Raw genomic sequence first — 26,757 nt, 5'->3', positions numbered from 1 at the left:
CGAGGGCGCATACTTGGAATAAAATATTTGTTATCATTCTCTTGAAATAAATGTGTTTTTTTCTTGAAAAAATACCGGTTTCATATGTATACACCTGGTAGACTGAAAAAGTGAGAATTAAGCCTTAAACGACACACTTTCTGTATGGAACGTAAAGGGCTGTAAAAATTCATGTATGTTGTTTAAATATTTAAAATTAAAAGCGAATTGTTTACAAATAGATATAAATAAACTACAATAGTTTATAAAATTAAATTTCGTGGAGCAAGTTAAAAAATGCCAATTTTTTACATAAAATTACATAACTTTGTAAATTTTCATTATTTTTGCACCATAATCAAACTGCTTACTCTTATGATGACACACTTTAAGACATAAATCAACGTGCTAGTGTAAGCTTTAGAAAAGGTATCAATTTGACTGAACGGTGTTTTTTTTATTTCAAAAATTCAAAGTACATTTTTCATCATTTTTTTTTAATTCTATGCCCTTTATTTTGGCGTTTGAATGGGAAATATTGCAAAAAATGTTTCTGTGTCATCTAGACCCGTAGTACCTGTTAAGAGTTAAATTTAATCTGTACAATCAATCTGATGATTTTTCAGGTGGCTGCGTCAACATCCAAAAGTGACTGGTATGAAGTTTAAGAAGGGTGTGAAAAGAGCAGAGATTTCAAATGCTATTGACAACTACGTGAACGGAACGGTCGGAAAGGATATGGATGAAGCAGCCTGGGCTTCTATGTACGAAGTTGTACCAGAAAAACTTAGTGAAGAAGACAGGCGTGAATGGATAAAGAAGTTAGATAATGTTGCTTTGAGTAGCGACGCATTCTTTCCATTCAGAGACAATGTGGACAGGGCTAAATTGGTAAGAATTGTTATTAATCTTAGAAAATTATATCCATTGTGAAATTCTGTACAAATCTGTCTTTTTTATGAAAGTAAAAAATTGTGTAATAACACAAATTCAATTGTTATTGCTTTAATTTTAATTTCATCAGAATAATGGTTTATAGTAGTATTTTTTCATTTTTATTTTCCTTTATATTTCAGAGTGGAGTTCGATACATCGCAAGTCCTGCTGGATCCACCAATGATGAGGTAGTAATTACCGCCTGCAACGAGCACAATATCACTTTGGCTCACACAAATCTCAGATTATTCCACCACTAGTGCGTCTGGACGAAATCCTCAGTATTTACGTTCTTTATGAAATCGTTTGAAAGCATTTAAATGTTTGAAAGTTAGTTGATGTAGATTTTGTAATGTTAAATGTTGAATTTGAATATTAAAACACAATTGAACAGGCTTCAATTATTTTTTATATTGCGTTTTATGCAGATTGTAAATGGAGATAAGATTTTCTATATTGCGTGAATTAAATGAATGTAAGAGATCTATTTTGCTATGAATTTTATAGATTGAATGTATAGATTTTTCTCACTTTTTGCAATAAAAGGCTCATTAATGTTTCCTATAAAAACGACTAATCTCTTATTATTATTTCATACTTCGAAACTTTCAATTGTTGACAGAAGTCGGTTTTTTACCAGTGCTTTATTAAAAAACATTTCAGTGTTGAAATGTTGTCACAGGCTTATACTGTCCAACATGTCGAAGGCATTTTTTAGTTAGAGATGGATTTTTATTTGATCATTTTTGCACGGGGCTGTCCCGGTATATATCATCAATCACGGACGCATTTTTATAATGCAATCAAGTGATCTGATGAAAGCAGTCTGCCCAGACATATTGGACAAAGCATGGTTTTATCCCATCATTGACGGACTGGATTGCAGTCAAGTACACGATGGGGAGACCTACAGCTTGAGGTGGATTCCGAACCACCAGAACCTCGGTAAAGGTACATTGAAAAATTTCCAGAGGTACCGGCTCAGGGATCGAACCCCGGACCTCTGCGGTGAAGTCCGGGGGTCTAACCAACTGAGCAACCGAGGCTCAGTTATTAATTAAATATGATTATTATTATTATTATTATAAATTTATATCTAGTAATGAACTTAACACAGAATAAAATAAATACTTGAATTAAAACATCATTACCTGAAACAAATATTCGCTCTTATTAAAACACAAACAAACGGTTATTGTACTAAACCATTTCAAAATTACCAGTTTTAAATTGATGTCTTCTTTTAAAAATGAAAAAAGGGACTACCCGTCTAAAAGTTTTTAAAGTCATTATAATATTGTTATCAGAGAAAGAAATTTAGTATAGAGAAGGTCACTACTAAGAGCTTGAATTGAAAAGAATGGTGAAATTCCGATTTTAGCGTAAAAAAGAACATTTTTCTATCTTATTAAAAACCTAATTCTTCCACCCACCTCTAATCCGCAAGAGAGTAAAACATTTTTCAGACATTTAATTCTCTGCAGTTTTCATAGCGACGGCAACGACTCTGAATTATTTTGTGTCTCAGAAACAGGACAAAATTTACATTTATTTAATTCTCTCCAGTTCCTTAAAAAAGTATGTACGGTCAATTGTTTTTAATTTCGTAAAGTAGGATATATTTCAAATTTAATTAACTTCTTCCAGAAAATATGTATATTGAATTTTTTTCATTCCATTAAATTTTTAATTTACTTAATTCCCTGTAATATCTTCAGAATAAATCTTTATGGTGTTGTTCAGAATTCCAAAATTTAGTATATATTAAAAATTAATTTAATTCCCACTGGTACCTTTACAAAATATCGATTTGAAAATATTTTAAATTATTTTTTCTGAGATATAAGCTTAGAAGTTGCAATTTTCGTGAATCTTACAAATAAAATTTTTGATATCTTTAAATAAATAAATAAAAATATTATATACTTTCTAAATGCATAAGGTATAAATAAAGTGAAAGGTGAAAAATATATACACATGAAGTAATAATAATAATATAATAATAATATAATTGTTCGTTGTGGTCCAAATTTGGTCGTTGAATTCTTATTTTTTTAACAGGAGTTTGCATCAGTTTGATTATTGGACGTTAAATAGGATTTTTAATTTGGATTTTAATCTAATCTAAATTTCTTAAATTTTAATAATAATAATAATAAACTAATAATTAGGTGAAAGCCAAGATAAAAAGGAAAGTGAATTGATAATCCTAAATGGATAAAGAATTTAGCAGATAATCAAATAATGAGTAATAATTACGTTGCACCACAAGAAATACTATTATTTATTTATATCAATGAAAAACATTAAGGGTTTCATTTTATTGATCCAGGCGACGAATTTTCGTATTTTTCAATTCCATCCATTTCTGCTCTGTGAAATTTTTCGAGGTGCATTGAAGGAGTTTGATTTTTTATTATATCTATTTCCCCGTTGGTTTAAGAGACGACCGGAAAAATCAAGTATTCAGTGAATTATATTTTTAATCCCGATCAATGCAAGCCTTCTTACTGCTGGGTAAGAAGCTTTGCATTAAAAGGTATTAAAAAATTTTAATCCTTAAGAATCCGGTTTTTGTCCTTCGTTTTTTAATCCTTATCAGGCGGCGAAAATAATAAGTCTTCTATTCCCTAAAAGTGTTCGTATTTTAAGATTATTTAATTCCTTCTAGTAAGTTGACAAAATATGTGTAATAAATTCTTTTAATTCCTTTATGTGGAATATAAGTTTAAAAAATTTAATCTTAATCAATTCAAGTCCGCCTCTCCAGAGTTAAAATTATTTTAATTCGCACATTTAAATAGATTTCTTTAATGCATTTTGAACACGTTTAAATAAATTATTGAAATATAAATTTGAATATTTTTCGAATTTATAAGTTATAAAAAGATTTAATAATGAAAAATAGGTTAAATAAATGCTTTCGTTAAATTTTACTAAGTCGATTGAGAGGAATAGGATTTGCACTTTTTCTGTTCCCGTTGGGGGATTGTTAGAAGTAGAAAAATCGCGTATTCATAGGAATACAAATTCTTAATTTTTCTGAATTCAACGCTTATTACTGAGTAGTTTCTATTCGTTTTTGTAGAATATATAATTTTAGACATGTTAATTTTTTATCTGTGGAGTAATTTTAATTATAACAGCTTATATTGTTTAAAAAATTTATAGATTTGATAATAAAATAAGTAATTATAAATTCATTCCATAATGCTGTGTAAGGTAAACCAAATTAATTTATCCCTGAAGAGAATTATAAAAATATTCTTTGATAATACTACAAATTATTTCTATTAACATAACTATTTTATATTTATAACTGATCGATTAAAAGGACTAGGTTGTTCGTCTCCAAAATGACATTCTCTGTGTTTCTATTCTCTCTTACGCTTCCATTACATTTTTCTAAGTTGATTAAAAAGAATAGACTGCTTTTTTTTGTACCCCGTAGTGGAACTTTCCACGGAGGAAAATTCACGTATTAATGGAAATTCAGATTCTGAATTTTTCTGAATTCTTCTTTTCTTACCGGGAATTCTTTCTGACAAACCTTATATAAGGAAGAGTTAAACTCTTCTCATTTTTATTTAGTGTTTATAACAAATTTTACTTTTTACTATTACTAGAGTTATTACAAATTTAATGTGCTCTTTCTTTAAGTATATTTTTTACAAGGAGGTAAAGAATACTAATTACTGCTAATTGATAAGAATTAAGGTTTCTTTAAACAAAGTCATCATGTGAAGCTCTCTCTTTACACTCCGAGAAATTCTAACGATCATTCGTCATTCTAACGATTTTATTATATAATGAAATAGATTTTTAACGATCATTTGTCGTTCTAACGATTTTATTATTTAATTAAATAGATATGTTTAACGACAATTCTAACCATCATCATTTTTTAACGATCATTTTGTTATTATAACGATTTTATTATTTAATTAAATAGATTTGAGAACAAAATAAAAATATACTTATATGGTGAAAAATCACTTTTTGCCAAGCTAAAAAAAAATAACTTTCGTCCCATGCAATTGGTATTCACTGGTATTATTGTTTGGTGTTGTTTGGACCTCAGCGTTTGGCCCTTACCAGATGACGTCACAACATGAAATACCTACGCAAGCGCACACTGCTCAGCCAGCGCGCTGTTGCAAGCACTTGCAGACGTGTGACATGCGTCTGACTCTGACCGTGTGTGTTCTGTGTTTTGTGTAGTTTTTCACGACTGTTTGAGTTGACAGATAATTTTTGAATGTAAAACAGTGTTAACAAAAACAATCACAAAAATGAGTAATTCAGGGGCAATTTCGGATCAGTCACTTATGGACAAGTCCATGCGAAGTGTTTTCGGTAAGTAATTTTTTTTTCTTCGCAATGCATCACGTCTTTTAGGAATAAAATTTATAACCTTTTTTATAATTTTTTAGTCGGGAATATCCCGTACGAAGCGACCGAAGAAAACCTCAAGGATATTTTTAGCGAGGTTGGGCCTGTCTTGTCTTTCAAGTAAGTCATTTGTTTTATTATTATAATATGTTATTGGTGTTATTTTCGTTTGTTTAAAAAACATAACCCCAAAATAAAGGGGTTTTACGGTTATCAGCGTAATAAAATAGATCACTTTTAAAGCTTTCCGATTTTAGAATATTACTTGTTTCCATTTATTTTTATTTTAACCAATATAATTTATTTTTCTTTATGAAAAATCCAATATTTCGCTTGTTCATGCACTTCACGAATTCGTCCATTTTTTTGGAGTCAAATAGTGTAATTATGATGTGGTACATTTGCCCATCGGGCCATACATTTTGAACCAACATATGTTCAATGCTCAAATATTAAATGTCTCATTTATAAACGGATTTAATTACGAAATTTATGGAAATTAAAAAAACAAGAAGAATCTAACGAATAAATTTGAATAACAGATTCTTGAATGTGTTATTCAAATTCAAAAAATCGAAAATAAAAAAGTACAAAAGAAAAGGAAGGAACAAATCCCCTTCCTTCTTTTTTCTCAGATCTTTTTTTCATTTTTTAAAGTTCACAATCGAAAAACTTGTATTAAAAGTCTGCCCACGTTTCGGTGTTCATTCAACACCATTTTGAAGGCAGAAAAACAAATTTTTCAACATATCGAAACCCATGAGGGTATTGAGTAAACACCGAAATGTTGGTAGATTTTTTGCCTTATTCTTCTTATGATTACCAAGAATTTGTTCAGTTAAATTTGAATGTTCGACGTTAAAGAGGAATTTGAATTTATTCTGAATTTGATTTCTTAAATTATAAACAGATTGGTCTTCGATCGAGAAACTGGAAAGCCTAAAGGGTATGGGTTTTGCGAATACAAGGACCAGGAAACCGCCCTGAGTGCTATGCGAAATTTGAATGGCTACGAAATCGGTGGAAGAACCCTTCGAGTTGACAATGCCTGCACAGAAAAGTCTCGAATGGAAATGCAGAGTCTTCTTCAGGGACAAAACACAGAAAATCCCTATGGGGAAGCAGTTCAGTCAGACAAAGCTCCAGAGGCGATAAGTAAAGCGGTAGCATCCCTTCCTCCAGAACAAATGTTCGAGCTTATGAAGCAGATGAAACTCTGTGTGCAGAATAATCCCGTTGAAGCTCGGCAGATGTTACTGCAAAATCCACAGCTCGCTTACGCTTTACTTCAGGCACAAGTGGTCATGAGGATAGTAGATCCTCAAACTGCAGTTAGCATGTTACACAAAGCCAATCCTATTCCTGGAGTTAATTTACCTTCGGACAAACCTACAGTGCACGCGATACCACCTAGGATTGAAGAACCCTGGGCTCCATCGAGACCAGCGCCAGCGTCTAATCCACCTGCTCCTATTTTTGCTAGTAAGTTTATTAAAAAACCTATTTTAGATTTTCTTTTCGGTGAACCACTTTGCAAACATTCGCGATAGAATAATAAAAATTCGTAAGAATTACAGTTATAGCAAATTATAGCAAATTTTTTGAATACTTACCTATCATCCGAATACTTGGAGATTTCCATAATATTAATATCGGAAAAATGTGCAAAAACTGTTGTTTTACGCAAATTTGTCAGTTTTTATGCAAATCAGTCATCCACGTTGGATCAGGGGATTTTTATATACCTGAAAAAGCCCGGAAATTTCAGGGATTTTTTTTTAAATCAGGGAATTTTGAAGTATGTTAAGCTGACGTAACCACATCTTCGAATCGAGTTAAAACCTATCTCATAATTAAGGGCTAATTTAATTCCTCATTATTTAAAAAAAAACAGGCATTACGCTAGCTTAACGTTAAGCTGACGGAACCCCATGTGAAATATATGTTAGATCGAGTTCTGTCATATCACGTAATTAAGGACTCATTTCATGCCCCATTGCCAATTTTAATGCTCCAATATTTTCTTTTAACCGGGGGTTACGCTAGCTTAATGTTAAGCTGACGGAACCCCATGTGAAATAAACGTTGAATCTAGTTTTATCCTATCACATAATTAAAGGCTCATTTAATGCTCTCCAAAAACCACCAAAAATTATTGTCCAAAAGCCACCCCTGATACTGAAAAACGATCCTTAATATAAAATGTACAAGCATTGTAAATCTGATTGTACCATAATTAAGGGCTCATTTAATGATCATTTAATGCCCTATTGCCAAATTTATTGCTCCACTATTTTAAAAAAACCGGGGGCTACGCTAGCTTAATATTAAGCTGACGGAACCCCATGTGAAATAAACTTTGGATCGAGTTTTATGCTATCACATAATTAAAGGCTCATTTCATGCTCTCCAAAACCACCAACAATTATTTTCCAAAAGCCACCCCTAATACTGAAAAACCACCCTTAATATAAATTATGCACACATTGTAAATCTGACCATACTATAATTAAGAGCTCATTTAATGCTAATTTAATGCCCCATTGGCAAATTTAATTCTCCATTATTTAAAAAAAATCGGGGCATTAAATGAGCATTAAATGAGCCCATAATTATTGTATGGTCAGACTTACAATTTGTGCATAATTTATATGATGGGTGGTTTTGCAGTATTAGGGGTGACTTTTGGAAAATAATTTTTGGTGGTTTTGAAGAGCATTAAATGAGCCTTTAATTATGTGATAGCATAAAACTCGATCCAACGTTTATTTCACATGGGGTTCCGTCAGCTTAATATTAAGCTAGCGTAACCCCCGATTTAAAAAAAAAAATATTGAAGCATTAAATTTGGCAATTTGGCATTAAACGAGCATAAAATGAGTCCTTAATTATAGTATGGTCAGATTTACAATGTGTGCATAATTTATATTAAGGGTGGTTTTTCAGTATGAGGGGTGGCTTTTGGAAAATAATTGTTGGTGGTTTTGGAGAGCATTAGATGAGCCTTTAATTATGTGATAGCATAAAACTCGATCCAACGTTTATTTCACATGGGTTTCCGTCAACTTGATATTACGCTAGCGTAACCCCCGGTCATTTTAAACAATAGTGGAGCATTAAATTTGGCAATAGGGCATTAAATGAGCCCTTAGTTATGTGATATGACAGAATTCGATTTAACATTTATTTCACATGGGGTTCCGTCAGCTTAACGTTAAGCTAGCGTAACCCCTGGTTTTTTTTTAAAATAATGGGGGATTAAATTTGGCAATAGGGTATTAAATGAGCCCTTAATTATGAGAAAGGTTTTAACTCGATTCGAAGATGTGGTTACGTCAGCTTAACATACCTGGAATTTTGTATCGAGTGCGCTTAATTTTTTTTTTAATTACAATATAAAATTCAATAACAATGATTCTTTATTTGTAAAAGTAACGTTATATTACTATATTTAACTATTTGGTTGAAAATTCTTTTTTTTTCTGTTAGAAATTAAATTTTGTAACTGGAAATTTAACTTCTATTTTTGGTTAAAAATTGATCATTTTTAGCTGAAAATTCAATTATATCGTTGAAACTACATATATTTTGTTGGAAATTTACCAGTTTGTTGGCAATATTTTATCTCTTATTGACAGCAAAATCTTTCATAATTAAAAATTCAATTCATTTTGAAAAGTCGTATTTTATTAGTTGAATTAAAATGTTTTTGATGAAAACTTAAAGTATATTTTGGTTGAAATATCAACTACTACATTTTCGGTTCATAATTCATCTTTTTTGGAATAGAAATGGTATTACTTGGTTAAAAGTTTAACCCTTTTGTTAAAAAACTATTTTTGAAGACTTATCATTGAACAAAAAATTATAACTTCCATTTTTGGTTGAAAATTGAGATTTTTCAGTTCAAAATTCAAGTATTTGATTGAAAATTCAACTGTTACAGATAGATTCATATATTTTGTTGGACATTCATCTTTTTATTTAAAATTCAACTATTCCAGTTGATGATTGATCATTTTAGTTATAAATTCATCAGTTTGATTAAAGTTTGTTTTGAATTGAAAATTTAACTGTTCTATTTTTGGTTGAAATTTTATATTTTTAAATTAAAAATCCAACTATTTGGTTGAAAATTTGTCTTTTTTTGTTCAAAATTCCACTATTTTGTGGAAAATTCATGTATTTTTTTCAATCTTTCATGTGTAAATTTATCTTTTTGGTTAAAAATGTAACTAATCAAGTTTCATATTCCATAATTTTATTTTATAACTTATATTTGTGGTTTAAAATTCATCTATTTAATTTAAAGATTCAACATTATGGTTGAAAATAATGAAAATTCATCACTTTGATTGAAAATTTAACAAATCCATTTATGATTAAAAGCGGATCTTTTTTAGTTTTAAATTTTACTAATTCGTAATAAATTTAGTTATCTTGTTGAAAAATCGTATTTTTTGGTCGAAAATTAATCTTCTTGTATGAACATTAATCTTTATCATTTTAATTGAAAGATTATCAGTTTGGTTGAAAAATTTTATTTTTCTAGTGGAAAATTATTTTAATTGAACTATTCCATTTTTTGTTGAAAACTTATCTTTTTTGATTCAAAATTCAACTATTTGCTGGAAAATTTAATAAATGAATTGTTATATTTTCAGTATTTACTTAATTATTTTATTAATCGATGGTGCTTATATATTTAAGAACATCTTGTAAAATAAATTGTCAATTCTTCCTAAATGAAACATATTAATTGAATCCTTAAAAACTGAAAAACACCTTATTTTATCATAAAAATTGCGAAACTGTATACATTTTCTGAGTTCATTATTTCAAAAATGAAAAATATTTGAATGACTCCGTCCTGTAAGAAATTAAACCTGAAAAAAACTTGAAATACCTGGAAAAAAATCCTGGGATAGTCAGGGAATTTTTTTCCAGGATTTGAGTAGACACCCTGAATACCTATTTATAATTCTTAAATGTATCTTAATTCGGATGAAATGGCATACTTTATAGTTATTAATATAATATTTATTATATTTACTAATTTAAATTCATTTTGGATTTTCAAATATTTTAATAAACAAATTATGTGTTTTGATGAACACAATGTGCTTCTTTATTTATTATTATTTATTATTAACATATGTTATTTCATGTTAAAAAAATGAACCTTGTTAAAAATTATTTATAAAATGGAGAAAAATATGCTAATGTTAATTATAACTAATTTTTGAAAAGAATTTGAGGTGATTTATATTTTTATTTATTATTATATATTTATTTATATATTTATTATTTATAATTAATTATTGAGGTGAATCGCTTATTTTATTCCTTAAAAGATTCTCTGCAAATTTCATTGGTAGTTTTTTATTAACAAAATTTCATTTATGAAAACCTATTGTTTACAAATACAACGATTTTATAATCCCTAAATAAATGTTAAAAACAAAACGTACTAATGAGATTTGTAGAGAATCTTTTAAGAAGTAAAAAAAACCCTACATCATTAGGAGTGAATAATAGTTGCAATGTTTACCTAAAGTAAGAGAGAAAATCATTAAACCCTAAAAAATATATTCTTCAATAAACAATGAAAATAGTGAAATATTTATTTCAAAAGTTCACCTCGAGTTCTTTTTTTTCACAATTGTTATAATGAACAATAAAATATTTTCCTCGATTTTATAAATCATTTATAACAACGTTTACTTTTTAGCTTGAAATATTTTTAGTTCATCTTTCATTTGAAAACATGTATAATGAACGTTTCTGTTTTGCCTTAAATCTTAAGCTTATATGTATGAAAATAGTTATGCCGAAAAGCAAATTTTATTTAATTTTTTTTAACTTGCACATTTTTTAAACTACAATTTTTTTTTAAATTCTGAAAAATAAAAAAATTGTCCTAAAATCTCCCAATCAACTAAATTTTTGTAACAATATAGAGAACATTGTTTGATTCTCTCCAAACATTTCCAAGTTCAAAATAAAAAATCATTAAACATTTATTTGGGAATCTAAAGAAAAAATTTTTTTTCAGCTTCTTTTTTCAAAATCTTCAACAATGCTCATTTAAAAAAACCTCAAAAGTTTCAAATTAACTTTTAGTTGAAATTTAACCAGGAATCTTGAGACAATTTTATTGTTCTCTTAAAAGCTTTAAAAATTCTTATTTTTTATTCAAAATTGTCAAAAATGTACATTTCGTTGAAAATTTTTCTAAATCTTCACAAAGTTTCAATTATTTTCGATTTTTTTAAAACTATCAAAAAATTATCAAATTTAAAAACAGAATTCAATCATTTTAAATGAAAATGAACATCAATTGATCCTTTTTTCTGTAGATTCGATTAGAATAATTATGATCAATAATTCAAAATCAAAATGTCTTGATGGGCGAGAATAAATCAATCTGTAATTGATAAAATTGCAAGTTGCAAATTATTTTGAAAACTTCGTTCCTGTGTTACGATTTCTTTTTTAGAATAAGATCCTTCAGCTCATGGTTAATATTTAAAAACAAGTATAAATCTCAAGGTAATTTTCGTAAATATAGTTATTCCAAAAAGAAAGCAAATTTTAAAATGAATTCATTAAAATTAATTAAATTTGTTTAGAACGTATAATTTCAGTTCATTTTTTTAAACTTGAAAATATATTAAGATATCATTTTTTTATAATCTAAAGTACAAAGTTGTTCACGTTTTCGACGATCACCGGTCAACTGCATAGCTGTCTATGGGCCTTTCAACTGGCCTGGGATCAATCCAGAACTTTAACATTTTCTAACAATCCAAAATGGCGACTAGTTAAAAATTTTGAAAGTAGTCCATTTCTGCAGTTTTCAAAGAAGTATTTGAAAGATTTGCAAGATAGCAGGTAGTCGAATTTGCAAAACTGTTTTACATTCATATTTTCCAACAAAATCGTCCTAAATTATGTCAGAAAATTAAGTATATCTTAAACCATTTTGTGTTGATATTAGACTTTCAAAATTGTAGAAGTTCAGGATCCAAAAGACTTTGGAAAAATCAATCAGTTAAAAAAATGTAAACGAAATCTGTTTAAGTTTATCAGTTTTCTTGCAAGAGAATTACTCAAATATTTTGACACTACATTAAAAAAGAGAATTCTTTCCAATATTACTTTCGCAGGATTCATTTTGGATTTTATTTTTGTGCAACAAATAATTTTTCAATGATAAGGAAGAACGAAATTTCAAAAACATAGTAAAAATTATTCAAACAATAAAATTCAGAATAAATTCACCGAAAGTGTGATTTGAAAGAAATTTATAGATGAGAGTAATTACTTAAAATTAGCTTGCAAAAAAGGGGAAACCTAATTTATTTAGAAATTGAAATTTGTTTAAAAATTTCAAAACTTATTCATTTTTGCCATGTTTTTTGGTGACTTCTTTTTAAAATTTTGAAGGTCTCTAATATAAACACAAAATGCTTTTTGATAAACTTGATTTGCTGGCGAAGTAGGTTGAAAAGTATGAAAGTAAAACAATTTTGAAAATTCGGCTGCGGGTAATCTTGATTTTTTCAATATTTTGGACTTCTTAACCATCGATTGATTTCTGAAGTCGAACTTATTTTTTAGGCAAAGTTTTAAAATATGTCCTTGACTGCATAAATTACCTATTTTTTGGATTTTTAATTGGCCGCTATCTGGTATTTTTGACAAAATGTTGAACTTCTGGAACCATCGAATGATTGATAAAATCAGAATTCTTTTTATAGCAAAATTTGAAAGTATTTTTTCCAAATTTTGATTATTCTGGTCCACCATTCACTTTACAATAATATAAATGATTTTTCACAATGTTTAACCATGCTCTTAGTTAATAAGTATGGGAAATTCAATTTTCAACCGTAATTGTTAAGTTCGACATTTTGTAAATTTCAAGTTCGACAAAATTAAGATATTGTAGGCATTATATAGATATTATCGCCCTTTCTGAATGATTGGTTTGTATAAAGACTGAAAACTGACAAAGTTACACAAAGTTACAAAGTCCCTGGAGCAATGGGTAAAAATTAAAGGCTTCGGCTCAAATTTAGAGGACATTCGCCGAGCAAACGAATTTCTAAAATAAATGTATACCATTCTAATAAGGATAACCGTAATACTTACTCCGTCAAATTCAATCTTTTCTTACCCTTGTTATATTTAATTATTGCTCTCTTATCATCTTTTTTCACCTAATACATCCCTATTTTTGTGAAAATGTTCCTTACTTTGAAACACTATTCATATTGCAATGTAAAGGCTATTATTTGTGTACAAAGTATTATTTACAATATTTACATTTTATGTTATTAATACTTCAAACTTGATATTTATAAAAGTAAAAATATTGTACAGGTGGTCAAGATGTAGATCTTAGGACTTTAGACAGACAAATTGATCCACGAATGGCGAGAATGGATCAAGATTTGCGAGGTCCGCCGCCTGTCCAGGTTGTAAATCCGACGCCTGTTGCTCCCCCAACTGATTCAAGGGCACCAGCACCCTTTAGCATGCCAGAAACGTAAGTGTTTCAGTAAATTTGAAATTATTCTATTGATCAATTAATTCGATTCAACAACAAATTCTCCTTTTGCACCACAGCGTTCTTCCTATGGAAGGATTGGACAGGTTTTATAACTTTCTTTTTTCACTAATTCTGTTCTATAGCTACCTATGTACTCTTAAACTCTTAATTATATTTGTAGCTTTGCAAGAGATCCAAGGGCGGATAGATTTGGAAGAGACCCACGAGATCCTCGAGACGCTCGTATGCCTGCAGATCCTAGAATGGTGAAGCCTGTTCGTAAGTATATTGAATTAATTTAGGAGTATATAAACAATCTGTTGACGTCTTAAGAATTTTCGTTTAGGATTCATCTCAGAAATTCTACTCTTTGGTTGAAAATTGGTCTTTTATTTTTGAAAGTTAATTCTTTTCAATTGAAAAATCTGTTATTATCTTTTTGATTCAGAATTAATTTCCTTTGGTGAAAAATTATAATAATGTTGTTGAAAATTTAATTTTTATTTTGGAAATTCAACTATTTTGTCAAAAAGTCATATTTTTTGGTCGAAAATTTGACTCCTAGTAGAAAATTTCATCATTTTGTTGAAAATTCAACTGTTTTATTTTTTCTTTCTGTCTTTTTGAATAAAAGTCATTTTTTGGTGGAAAAGTAACCTTTTATAGTTAAAAGTTCATTCTTTTTTCATTGAAAAGTCTACTGTTATACATATTTAAGGTCCAGAATGCATCTCCTTTGTTGAAAATTCAACTATTGTTTTTAAAAATCCCTTTTTGTCGGAGACGTCAGTTTTTATAGTTGATGCTTTTAATTGAAAGGTTTACTATCATATTTACGGTCCAGAATTAATCTATTTCGGTTAAAAGTTCTACTATTTAATTGAAAATGTAATTATGATGTTCAAAAATCAAAAATTTTTTTAAAAAGTCATAATGTTTAGTCGAAAATTCAACTGCTATATTGAACATTCGTTTTCTGGAAATAAAATTCATCCCTTTGGATTGAAAATTAACTCTTCTGGTTAAAAATTCTTGTTGGTTAGAAAATCTTTTCCCAAGAAATTGATTGACTTTGAATCATATACTAAGCAGGATAAGGAAATTTTGTGTATAATAAAGGAAAATACAGAGATGCGTTTTTATTACACACTAGGGGGTGAATGTCCACAAGCAAATCTCGCTTTCATGTCTCTGGATTTCTATTTACCAACATGAAAATATGCAAATTGAAAAATCCATTCTTAAAGCAATTTTTTCTTATAAGGTGTTAAATATTTTTGAAACAATAAATAATCATTTCGAATTGCAAGCAAATAAAATTTAAAAAATATGCGAACGATTTTGGACAATTTAATTAGAAAAAAGAATTTAATTGTATAATTTCTAAGTTAAAGCGCATAAAATTAAACAATTTGAATTTGAATTGAAGAATCACGAAAGCAGTATGATTTTAGATGAAAATTTTGAAAATAGGAAAATGTCCAAATATTAAAAATTGTATATCATAAGATTTGAATTTTAAAAAGGGGGTCATTTAAAATTCAGAGGAATTGGAATTGCATCCTGTATAATTAAAAGCGTTCAAAATTAAACAATTAAATATTGAAAACTTTTGAATTTGAATAATTTTAAATTTAAATCGATTCAAATTGCAATTTAATATTTAAAACTAAATAGTCACAAAAATTTGTGATATAAAAACTTTTTTATACGCAAACCCTTTAAAATTTCAATTATTGGAAGTAAATTTAAATCGCTTAAAAATAAATAATTTTTAAATGACCAATTATACTTTCCAAATTGCAACCAATTCAATCTTAATTGCAGACTTAAAACCTACGAAAGGGAAATATAAAAATGCAGCGTTCACCATGAAAATTCAGAATTCTAAAATTGTAACCATATAAAATTACCAAAATTATCAATTTACTGATATATTAATTTCGAATTCAACCCGGTTCTAGAATTTTTTGAATAAAATATATTTTAATTTAAAATGATTTATTTGTTTAAATCTTTAACTAAAAATCGGACAATTTTAAGATCTTACACTGAAAATTAAAAATTAAAATAAAGAATACAAAAAAAAATATATTGCTAGAATGTGATTTCAATTTTTGAATTGGTACAATTTCAAGCTATTCAATTAGAAAATGTTATATGTTTACATCTCAAATTGTTAAGTTCAAAACTTAGTATCTAGGCTTTACTATGAAATTTTGAAATATTTAATGGCGAAATGTTCCTGAAATTTTTAATATTTGAATTTGAAACTACAATATTGTGAAATTTAAAATTAAAAATCACCAAAAATTAATTTAAGAAAAAACTTTAATTTAAACGTTAGTTTATCATATATGTTTATCATATATGTAGTATCAAGTGAAATTTAAAACGACTGGATATATTTTTTTGTTTAAAGATGTGATTCTGTCAGATCAAAAATCACTGTCATTTTCACTGTTGAAAATTGTGAACCTTTAAAGTTTAATTATTCTAAACACTTTGAAAATTATATACTTTCTAGTCGGAAACTTTCAAAAATTAAAAAATGCGCGAATTATGAAATACATGGAATCTCCCGGGGCAATATTTCTCTCCCCGCTTTTTCCCGGTGCAAGTTTCTCCCGGTTGAATGGTCATCCTGTTATTCCCCTATCATTACATTATTTTTTTTTTTAAATCACCCTACTTCCCCTGGTTTGAGAGAATTTTTTTAGAGCAATTAGTGTTAAGTAATTATTATTATAGAGACTTAAAAGTCAACCGGGAACAATGTCATTTTTTACCGGGAAAAAACCTGGAATTTTGTCAAGCCGTGAAAGTTTTAATTATAAGTTGTTCAGGATGTCCAGTGATTCTTTGGAACAAAATTCAAGGTCTTTTCCAGGTTAAGAAACCAAAAATTTCCAGGTCTCCTTTTTTACATCAAATAATGAAATAAACGTTTATTATACATGTAAACAATGAGCCATTTCATTTTTTATTGACCAACAATTACCAAAGAAAGCTGAATTGTAAATAAACAAATTCTTAATTTTTTGCGAACATGAGTCGTCTTTTTGAAATCTTTAAGAATATTTTTAAATCTTTGTAATGTCTTTGAGATCATTGAAATCTGTGTGAAATCTTTTGAAATCTTTGTGAAGTATTACAAACCTCAGTGAAAACTTGAAATTTCGGTGAAATCTTTGAGAAATGTTTTGGCATTTTTCAAAGCTTTTGTAAAATCCTTAAATTTCTTGAAATCTTTGTGAACTCTTTCTTTCATCTTTGTTTGCGAAATCTTTAGTGTTTTTTTTTAATTATTTAATTCTTTTGAAATCTTCTCAAATGTGTTGAAACCTTTTGAAATCGCTCAAAATCTTTGAAAGGTTTTGAAATTCTTGAAATCCTTATGAATCCTTTAAAGTAATTTTGAAGTCTTCTCTAAGTCTTTTGTATTCGTTTAAAATCACTGGAATATTTGAATTTTTTAAAATCTTTATAAAATCTTTGAAATATTTCTTTAATCTTTGTTCGTGAAATCTTTTTTGTTCGTTTGAAAGTATTAAAATCTTTTCAAATCTTCTCAAATTTGTTGAAACCTTTTAAAATCATTAAAAATCTTTTAAATTTTTTGAAATCTTTGAAATCTAGTGTACCAGATTCCCTTGTTGGAATCTTTAAAATTCTTGAAATGTTTTGAAATCCTTAAGAATTCTTTTAAATATTTGAGAAATCTTTCGGAAATCTTTTGTAATCGTTTGAAATATTGTCAAATATTTTTAAATCGTTGAAAATCTTTGAAATTGTTTGAAATCCTTGAAATCTGGTGTACTGCTGCACCCTGGTTGAAATATTTGAAATTCTCGTATTGTTTTGAAACCTTTATAAATGTTTTATGAAATCTTTGAAACTTTTGTTAAATCTTTTTACATCTACAAAATTTTGAAGTTATTTAAAAGCTTTGAAATGTTCTGAAATCTTTAAAATCGTTTGAAAGTTTTAAAATCTTTGTGCAATGTTCGAAATCTTAGCGAAATGTTCGAAATCTTTGTGAATTCGTTGGAATTATTTAAATTATTACAAATCTTAGTGAAATGTTTGGAAATCTTAGAAATGTGGTTTAATATACCCTTTTTAAAATCTTTAAAATCTTTGGTAAAATTTGAAATGTTTGTGAAAGGTTTCGAATCTTTATGAAATCTTTGGAGAATTTTTGTTAAAACTTTTTAATCTAGTATAAACGCCTTTTTTGAATGTTTTAAATCCTTTAAATCTTTGTGAAATATTTTTTAATGTTCATAAAATCTTTCTTGAATCTTTGTTTGGAATATTTTTTTTATTCGTTGAAGTCATTGAATTATTTGAAATATTTTGAAATCCTTTAAGGCCATGTGAAGAGTGGGTCACGTGAGGATATTCCTACCTTACTGCCACTTTTTTTATTTTCCAACTTATTATCACAAGAAACACCACATCGAGTTGAAATTTTGAGATACTGAACAAGAAGCGCTGAGAATGGTGGGTCTGGTCCTAAATTTTTATAATTATGAAAAAAGTTTTTTGATGTGAATAATTTTTTTTTGCTTTTTTAATAATTATTAAAATTGAGAACCAGACTCACCTTTCTTAGTGCTTCTTATTTATTATCCCAAATTTTCATCTCGATGTGGCGCTTCGTGTGAAAGTAAGTAGGCAAATAAAAAAGAGAGGGTAAGGTAGGAATCTGGTCATGTGACTCACTCGCCACATAGCCTTAAATCTTTAAAGTTTTAACATTTTTGTGAAACTGCTGTGAAATATTTATTGAAATCGGACGTGCGCACCTTTTTGAAAGCATTAACATCTGTGAAATCTTTATGAAATGTTAAAGGTATTTAAAATATTTTGTAATGTTTGAAATATTATGAAATCTTCAGAAATATTTTGTAACCTTTCGAAATCTATTGTACACTCAAAAACCGAGTGGTCAACCCCTCAAAAAATTTATTGTATGATCATGGCTTATTCTAATTCTGTAACTGAATTAACATCGACATTTTAAACTAATAATTTTTATAATTTCTAAGTTGAACACCTCAACAAAAAGTGCCTTGAAATATCTTTATTTATTCTGTAATAAACAAAAGATAAATTATATCTTGACGAATACAAAAGTGTTCAGCAGCAAGATTTTTTCTAAACGAGATGTTTCTTTCATAATAAGTTAAAAGATTTAAATTGCTTTTCGCATTTCGATAAAATTACTGTTTTAAAAGAAAAAGAAAACAAGAATAATTAAAATTCAAGGTTTTCGTGAAAAATTCACGAAAATTCCAGGTTTTCAAAGATTAAAAAAAAATCATGGAGAGTTTCAGGTTTTCAAGGTCACTAGACACCCTGCTTATTACATAATTAAATTGAAATCTATTCTTTAGCTGCTCCAGCGCCCGTTGCACCTCCACGGCCAGTGGGTGCGCCTGCAGGACCACCGCCTTCTGTTAATTCGGTAAATTCTGTAGTACCTCCTATTCCTCTTTCCACAACCAGCAACAGCAACAGCAGTGCCACTTCCAGACTTATGGCAGGAATGTCGCCAGCAGGAAATATTCCCAGCGGTGCATCGGATCAGGAGAAGGTAAGATGGTGTTTTTATTTCTTTTGAACAGCCGGCCTCAAACAGGAAAGTTTGAAACGTTCTGATAGTAACTTTCTATTAACTTTCACGGACAGAATTTTTACTTTTTCCAAACTTCTAATCTAAATTGTTTATTTCTTTGTGTGCTTCTTTTCTCAGAATGTTTCATTACCTTCACGAACTGGCATATTCATAAAGCAATTGAAAGCACATATTTTGCATGAAGTAGGAAAGTGTTTATTCACAGTACGGAGTCGGACATATTAAGAGAAAGAAACTCTATGGTCAAAACTATTTTTATGGTCATCCACTATTTTTTTTTAGGCTGCATTGATAATGCAAGTTCTTCAACTGTCGGACGAGCAGATTGCTATGCTTCCACCAGAACAACGCCAATCTATTTTAGTCCTTAAAGAACAAATAGCTAAAAGTACGCAGCGATAAACACTAGCTGCTGAAAATAATGTCGGATAAAAATAAATGTCGGTAGGTTTAAAGTTAAACAGTAATTAAATGAAGCTTTGTAACACAACTTTGTTCTTTGTCTACTGTATAATAAACAATACTAAACTAAATATTTTACTTTTTTATGAAATCACGTTAAACTAAATATTACTATCATCTAATAGTATCACTTTTTTAGAAAACATTAGCCAGAAAGTGATGTCTACACACTCTCTGCTTAGGGTATTTAAGGTATAAAAAAACGGCTTAGATCCTATTTACGTAATTAATCCTTTTTGGTTTTTAACTTGAATAATCCTTTTTCTATAAGCTCTGTTAGTGCTGGATCTGTACAATCTTCGTCCAAAAATAACTCGACATCCAGAGTTTTGTTGTGACGTTCCTGCAAGAAGTTACAGAAAGTTCTTAAGTATGCTTTGATTATCTGTACAAAATTTATCGGTAGGTTTTTAATTAACATTTCTTACGTTAATCTTAGCAACGACAGCAACATTTTCTAGGTGTTCGATCATACATCTACTGGTTTCTTCTTTTGGACGTTGCGTTCCAGGAACGAGGTTGTAAAGGCGACATTTGATAGCCATGGCAGGTATACTCATCCATTTCTCGTCAGTTTGTCGAAGTCTGAAAAGAAATTGGAATTTACTTCTGGACGAAATTGCATTTGATTCTTTAAACTCATACAAATTTATCATACCTAGTAGCATCTACGATTTCCTCATTTCCGAAATCAACGAATAGTACTTTAACTTCTAGTTTGGACGAAAAGGGATTCAACTCGCACTTCACTAGTAAACCTCTGTACCATTGGTTGTCTATGTAGAGTGCGATGCAAGACATGCCTGTAATTTTAAACAAATAATTTAGTTTCCTTTTTCTTCAAATTAAGCTACGGGTTAAGGACTATTTAATTCAAATGTACAATTGTCTTGGAATTCTTCTCAATTTTCTGGAATTTTTTCAATTCTCGTGAAGTCTCTTTGGTTCTTTCACTTTATCTTGAATTCTACTGAATTTTGTTTAGATTTTTTGCAATTCCCTTGAAGTCGTGCCAGCGTCTACTCTCTCTTACTTCGCATAAAAAAAATATTCAAGCCACGACCCCGAGGTTTTGTATCTGCTTCTTATTGAAATTCCAAATTTTCTTAGAGGGACAGGAATAGGAAAATTTAGGAGTGAAAGCTTTTCTTTTAGTCCGATTTTCTTCGAAGATGGCTCAAATAGAAGCTCTTTGCATGTATAATTAAGATAAAAATAAAGTTTTCTAGTGTGTCGGCAATTCTACTGCCACTTTTAGAAATTCGGTGACCAATTGAGGAGGTGAAATGCAAAAGCGCACAATTCACATTATGGAGAATATTGAGTTAGGATTATGTTATGGGTCTTTCCCATCAATTATATGGCTTGGAATAGTCAAAATCGAGCCAAACATCACGTGAACATCACGTCCGTGATGTTTAGCTCGATTTTGACTATTCCAAGACTATTAACTCACGTGAATTCAAAGAGTCAACAAATTAATTGAATTCAAATTAATTTATAGAGAATTCCGAAGCATTTAGAGAAATCCAAAATAATTTAAGTGAACTTAAAAGAATCCAAAGAATTGTCAAGAATTGAATCGAATTCATAAGAATCCAGAGCAACCAAATTCATTCAAGATTAGATAAATTTATCTAAATCCGAGGAAAATTTTATATAAAATAACTGAAGAAATACATTTAAAAAATGTATATTTACTAGTTTTTATTAATAATTTGTATATCTTTACATATTACTTTTTCCATCTTTTAATACGTTTGTCCTTTTTTTGTATTTACAAATTCGTCTCTAGGTGTATAATATTAAGACAAACAATACCTAATTTGTCAGCAATTTATTTTCAATAAGATCAAAATAATATATGGTGCAAAATTAATTTAGTATAATTGACATATTGCATAAAAAACCTTAATCTAATATAGGAATTCATCTTATATATGAAAATATATTATGTATAATGATGATATATTTATTATTATTATATTTTGGTAGCAAAATTTTACTTACCAACTTCTGGATTTTCTATGATAGGTTGATCTGCAGCAACTTGTTGTAATGTATCAGCCATACTTTCGTACTGTTCCACGTACGTTTTAACGAGCTAGAAAAACAAATTAAATTTCCTTTTATTATTAGATATCAGAACTTACGTGTAAAAATGTAAAAGAAGCTAATCGCAATTTTCCACTTATTTCAAGAGAGACTTTCTCATAGAAATCTATCCAGTTTTGAGAAAAAATGAAATTATGACTTCGAAATTGCGTAAAACTGTTATTTCAACATTAACTGATGCATAATAATTATTATTAATAATTAATTATTAAAGTGATTACTTCAGGATAATAAAGTTTTTCTAACTTTAAAAAATGTACATCCAGAAAAGTTCTTTGTCAGGAATATGTAATTGAATTTTTCCGATTTTGGAGCAAATAAACTTGATCACGAAAATTTAGCGCTTGATTCTTTTGATCTTTATACCTTTCAATGAAATTTAAAAATTAGAACTCTGAAGCTAAAAAAAATTTCCATTTAAAGTAATAAAGACTGAGCTACAACTCATTTTAAGCTGGAAATATTAAAAATTGAACGATCACATTTTTGTTATAAACTAAACACTTCTTGAATTAAAAGTTATATTATTTTCAATTTAAATTGTTTAAAAATCCATAAAAAGATACAACATTTTATTTCAAAATCTTGAAGCATCTACTTGTTGTTTTACATTTATTCAGATGTTAAATTCTTATCGAATTTGTTTAGAACTTCTAAACATCTTTTAAAATTATTCAAATTCTTCCTCATTTTTTTGCTTAAGTCCTGCAAAATAAAAATTCCAGATTCATGGTGACAATTTGGGAACTCTTTAAATCTTTTTAAATATTCTTGGAAAATTAATTTTTCAAAATAAAAAGTAATTTTCAATTTTTATAGCGATGTTAAGAAAATATTTATTATTCTTTTTGAATCCTTTCCTAATTCTTAAAAAGCTTCTAAATTTGTTTTGTTTGAAACCTGCAAAACTCTACATTTTCTTTAAATTAGGCTGTTGACTATTTGCATCGAAATTCAGCACGAATAGCTGGATTTTGACTGTATACGTACGACACTTCGTTTAAATTATTCGAAATCTGATCAAACTTTAAATTAATTGTGAATCTTTTCAGAACAAATTTTCTAATTTTAGACTAAAAAAGTATTTTAAATTTAATAAAATTATGAATGTATTATTTTAAAACTATTTTTAAATTGAAAATGGTTTATAAAGTTTTAACTGGGCATTTGCATTTATTTAACTACGAAGACTTTCCAAATGAAAAAGTTTAATTTTTAACGTGAAAATCTGGAAATTCTATAATTGGGAACTGATTCCGAATAGTATTGTAACGTCAATTATTATACATTTGTTAATCCTTAATTTATAGTTCAATTTTAAAAATAATTTTATTTTATATTCACATTTAATCAACTAAAACGGGTTTTTAAAATCCAAAATTGTGGATTTCAAACTCTACTCTTTTAAATGAAATATGTACACCTAAAAACTAAAATCCAAAATGGAAAATTTGTAAGTGAAAGATTTTCGAAATACGCATTGTAAACAGAATGATATCAGAATTGAAAAAGATAAAAATTCAACAGATTATTTAAAAAACGGTTGGAAACAAAGTTGGACAAATATTATTTTTTCTAAAAATTTGTAAAATTCCCGGTCATTTCTTGGTCTCATAAAGTTCCCGGTCCAGCGGCCACCCTGGAATATTACACATTATAAATAATATGAAGACTACCTTGCTATCGCCTCCTTTCATATGACCATGAAATACAGTCAAACTACTTCGAGAAATGTTTCCTATCTCCATCACGATTTTCTTAACATCTTCTCCTATAAAGTCCACGACATCCGTGTAACTGGACTCCACCACACTTTCACTGGGGTCTGTCTGTGACGAGGCAATGGAGAGACCTACTTGTGGCGTGGAAGAAATAAGTTTGCTTTCCATATTAACCATATCATACCAAGATAAGCTCTCTATGCGGCTTTCGGCCTCAGTTGCATTCACGCTATTCATCTCGACACTCCCTGGAGGTTCAATTTTTCCAGCAAGCACAGGGTCTTTGATTTCTGTACTTGATAAGGCATCGGTGACATCGTCATCAGCTTTTTCGGACATCAGATCCATGCACTCATCTTCACTCTCGAAAACTTCCGTTTTCGGAAAAGTTGCACAGTCTTTCAAGTAACCTTCAATTACGACGTCTTCGATTTGCGCGTAGCTTTCTTTTACATTGGCCTTTTTCATAGTATTATACATCACTGAATTGTTAGGTGATTCAGATTCTGTGCAGCTTCCGTTGGGGTTCTGGATGTTCATTCCCGCTTCACAAAGAAAAGCTATTAGTTCAGATCTCTCTGGCCTCAGCAAAGTGATGGAGATCTAAAATGGTTAAATAATCATTTTATATTCAATCTTTAAAGGGGCCGTTAAAAAAAGACGTCAAATTTCCAGGGGGAGAGGTTCTTAACCAGGGTGTCTAGCGATTCTTAGGAACAAAATTCAAGGTCTTTTCCAGGTCTCCTTTTTTACATCAAATAATGAAATAAACGTTTGTCATGCATGTAAAAATGTGCCATTTCATTTTTTATTTGTCCAAAAATTTATAAAGAAAGACGCATCGTAAATAAACAAATTCTTAATTTGTTGCGACCATGAGTCGTATTTGTGAAATATTTAGGAACATTTTAAAATCTTTGTAATGTCTTTGAAATCATTGAAATCTTTGTGAAGTATTACAAACCTCAGTGAAAGCTTGAAATTTCGGTGAAATCTTTGAGAAATCGTTTGGCATTTTTCAAAGCTTTTGTAAAATCATTAAAATTCTTGAAATCTTTGTGAAGTTTCTTTCTTTGATCTTTGTTTGCGAAATATTTTGTGTTTGTTTAAAATTATTGAAGTCTTTTGAAATCTTCTGAAATATGTTGAAACCTTTTGAAATCATTAAAAATCTTTTAAATGTTTTGAAATTTTTTAAACATGGTTACCAGATTCCCTTGTTGGAATCTTTGAAATTCTTGAAATATTTGAAACTGTTTAAAATCTTTAAAAAATTTGGAAATCTCAGAAAAGTGGTTTAATATACCCTTTCTAAAATCTTTAAACTCTTTTTTAAGTTGTAAATCTTTGTGAAAATTTCCAAATCTTTATAATATGTTCGAAATCTTTGGGGAATTTTTGTGAAAACTTTTTAATCTAGTGTACACGCCTTTTTTGAATGTTTGAAATCCTTTAAATATTTGGAAAATATTTTCAAATGTTTATAAAATCTTTCTTAAATCTTTGTTTGGAAAGTCTTTTGTATTCATTGAAGTCATTGAATTATTTGAAATATTTTGAAATCTTCTAAAATGTTTTAAAATCTCTTGAAATCGTTTTCAATTTTTGAAATCTTTGAAATCTTTAGAAATATTTTATAACCTTTTGAAATCTGTTGTACACTCAAAAACCGAGTGGTCAACCCCTCGAAAAATTCATTGTATGGCCATGGCTTATTCTAATTCTGAAATTGAATAACATCGAAATTTTAAATTAACAATTTATATAATTTCCACGTTGAACACCTCAATAAAAAGTGCCTTGAAATATCTTTATTTATTCTGTAATAAGCAAAAGATAAATTATATCTTGACGAATCCAAAAATGTTCAGCAGCAAAGTTTTTTCTAAACCAGATGTTTCTTTCATAATAGGCTAAAAGATTTAAATTACTCTTCGTATTTCGATAAAATTACTGTTTTAAAAGAATAAAAGAATAATTAAAATTCAAGGTTTTCGTGAAGAAATCAAGAAGATTTCCAGGTTTTCAAGGACACTAGACACCCTGTTAACAGGTTTTGTAACGATTTGTGACGTACGGGGAAGGGTTTAACGGGCTTAAAGGGTTTAAGGGTTTAAATATGAATAACAGTAAATATGTAAATGGTAAATATTAGCGATTTTATTTTACAAGTGAGCCATATAAAATTTTATAAAATGTTTAAATGAAAAGTCTACTATTATATTTTTGGTTAAAATTTCACGACGTTGAAGTTTGCCACAGATATGGATTACAAAATTGTGTAATTAATTTAAAAAAAACTAAGAGTCACATAAAAAAAGTAAAAACACATCTCGATTCGTCTCGGAAATATCTCGGTGTGCATTTTTTTTAAACAATTTTTTAAACAATTACGCCATTTGTTAACTTTCTGCAATTGTTATAAACAAAGTATGCACTGGATCGAAAAACCAAGTGCACCAATGCATTCCTCTCGAAAAAATCTAGACGTGCATTTTTTTGTATTTTCGTGAACCCATTTTTTAAACAATTAGAGCATTTGTTGTTCAGCGCTCTGTTGCTCCAGTGCCCCGAGATATGGATTTCAAAGTTGTGTAATTAATTTAAAAAAACTAAGAGTTATATTAAAGAAGTAAAAAACAAAAAAAAAGAACCAAAAAAACTTTTAACCTAGTGAATTACTGTCTAAATTCTTTTAAAACTTCTGAATATTATTTAAAACGATTCGAATTTTTCCTACAATTTTTAATAAAACCTTCAAAATCTTCTGCCAAGAAACAAGACTTTTTAACATACGAATTTGTAATCAAATAATAGAATTGTGAACCAAAAAAAAGTGCAAACATAAATAAAATAGTTCAACTTTAAGTTTAAAAATCAATTTTTGAAAGAAAAAAACGACTTTTCAATTGAATGTATTTAAATTTGCAACCAAATTAATATTCATATAA

The 26,757-nt window shown here is 28.6% G+C and overlaps 3 protein-coding genes across 5 annotated transcripts in view; 2 read left to right on the top strand and 1 right to left on the bottom strand.

Moving 5' to 3' along the window:
* The window catches only part of LOC117171455 (bifunctional purine biosynthesis protein PURH), a 13,495-nt gene extending 12,010 nt beyond the window's left edge, over positions 1–1,485 (top strand). For both annotated transcript variants that reach the window (XM_033358792.1, XM_033358793.1), the window contains exons 7-8: positions 606–870; positions 1,056–1,485. In XM_033358792.1, the coding sequence (XP_033214683.1) occupies positions 606–870; positions 1,056–1,175 (385 nt within the window). In that variant the 3' untranslated portion in view covers positions 1,176–1,485. The remainder of the gene's footprint in view (positions 1–605; positions 871–1,055) is intronic.
* Positions 1,486–5,078: 3,593 nt separating this feature from the next.
* Positions 5,079–20,041, top strand: LOC117171779 (cleavage stimulation factor subunit 2). 2 transcript variants are annotated; one of them, XM_033359388.1, is made up of 8 exons: positions 5,079–5,271; positions 5,349–5,427; positions 6,218–6,789; positions 13,696–13,861; positions 13,942–13,968; positions 14,046–14,143; positions 19,267–19,466; positions 19,791–20,041. In XM_033359388.1, the coding sequence occupies exons 1-8, from the start codon at positions 5,208–5,210 to the stop codon at positions 19,908–19,910; spliced, it is 1,326 nt and encodes a 441-aa protein (XP_033215279.1). In that variant the 5' UTR covers positions 5,079–5,207; the 3' UTR covers positions 19,911–20,041. The 2 variants fall into 2 exon arrangements, with proteins under 2 accessions (XP_033215279.1, XP_033215280.1); XM_033359389.1 differs by lacking the exon at positions 13,942–13,968.
* Positions 19,681–26,757, bottom strand: part of LOC117171777 (RING finger protein 17) — a 585,549-nt gene continuing 578,472 nt past the window's right edge. Inside the window, exons 23-27 of the mRNA XM_033359386.1 lie at positions 23,762–24,409; positions 21,981–22,074; positions 20,629–20,773; positions 20,399–20,555; positions 19,681–20,313 (exon numbers count right to left, since the gene is read on the bottom strand). Of these exons, the coding sequence (XP_033215277.1) occupies positions 20,197–20,313; positions 20,399–20,555; positions 20,629–20,773; positions 21,981–22,074; positions 23,762–24,409 (1,161 nt within the window). The 3' untranslated portion in view covers positions 19,681–20,196. The remainder of the gene's footprint in view (positions 20,314–20,398; positions 20,556–20,628; positions 20,774–21,980; positions 22,075–23,761; positions 24,410–26,757) is intronic.

Source organism: Belonocnema kinseyi, chromosome 4 (genome assembly GCF_010883055.1).
Source record: "Belonocnema kinseyi isolate 2016_QV_RU_SX_M_011 chromosome 4, B_treatae_v1, whole genome shotgun sequence".
Lineage (NCBI taxonomy): Eukaryota > Metazoa > Arthropoda > Insecta > Hymenoptera > Cynipidae > Belonocnema > Belonocnema kinseyi.
Note: the sequence above shows the minus strand (reverse complement) of the source record. Positions and strands in the feature narration are given on the sequence as shown.

Bases quoted from the DNA above. Each gene is read 5' to 3' on its own strand.
- LOC117171779 (XM_033359388.1), top strand. From the start codon at position 5,208: ATGAGTAATTCAGGGGCAATTTCGGATCAGTCACTTATGGACAAGTCC. The intron at 13,862-13,941 runs GTAAGTGTTTCA...TTTGCACCACAG, and splicing joins CCCTTTAGCATGCCAGAAAC to CGTTCTTCCTATGGAAGGAT. The intron at 14,144-19,266 runs GTAAGTATATTG...TCTATTCTTTAG, and splicing joins TAGAATGGTGAAGCCTGTTC to CTGCTCCAGCGCCCGTTGCA.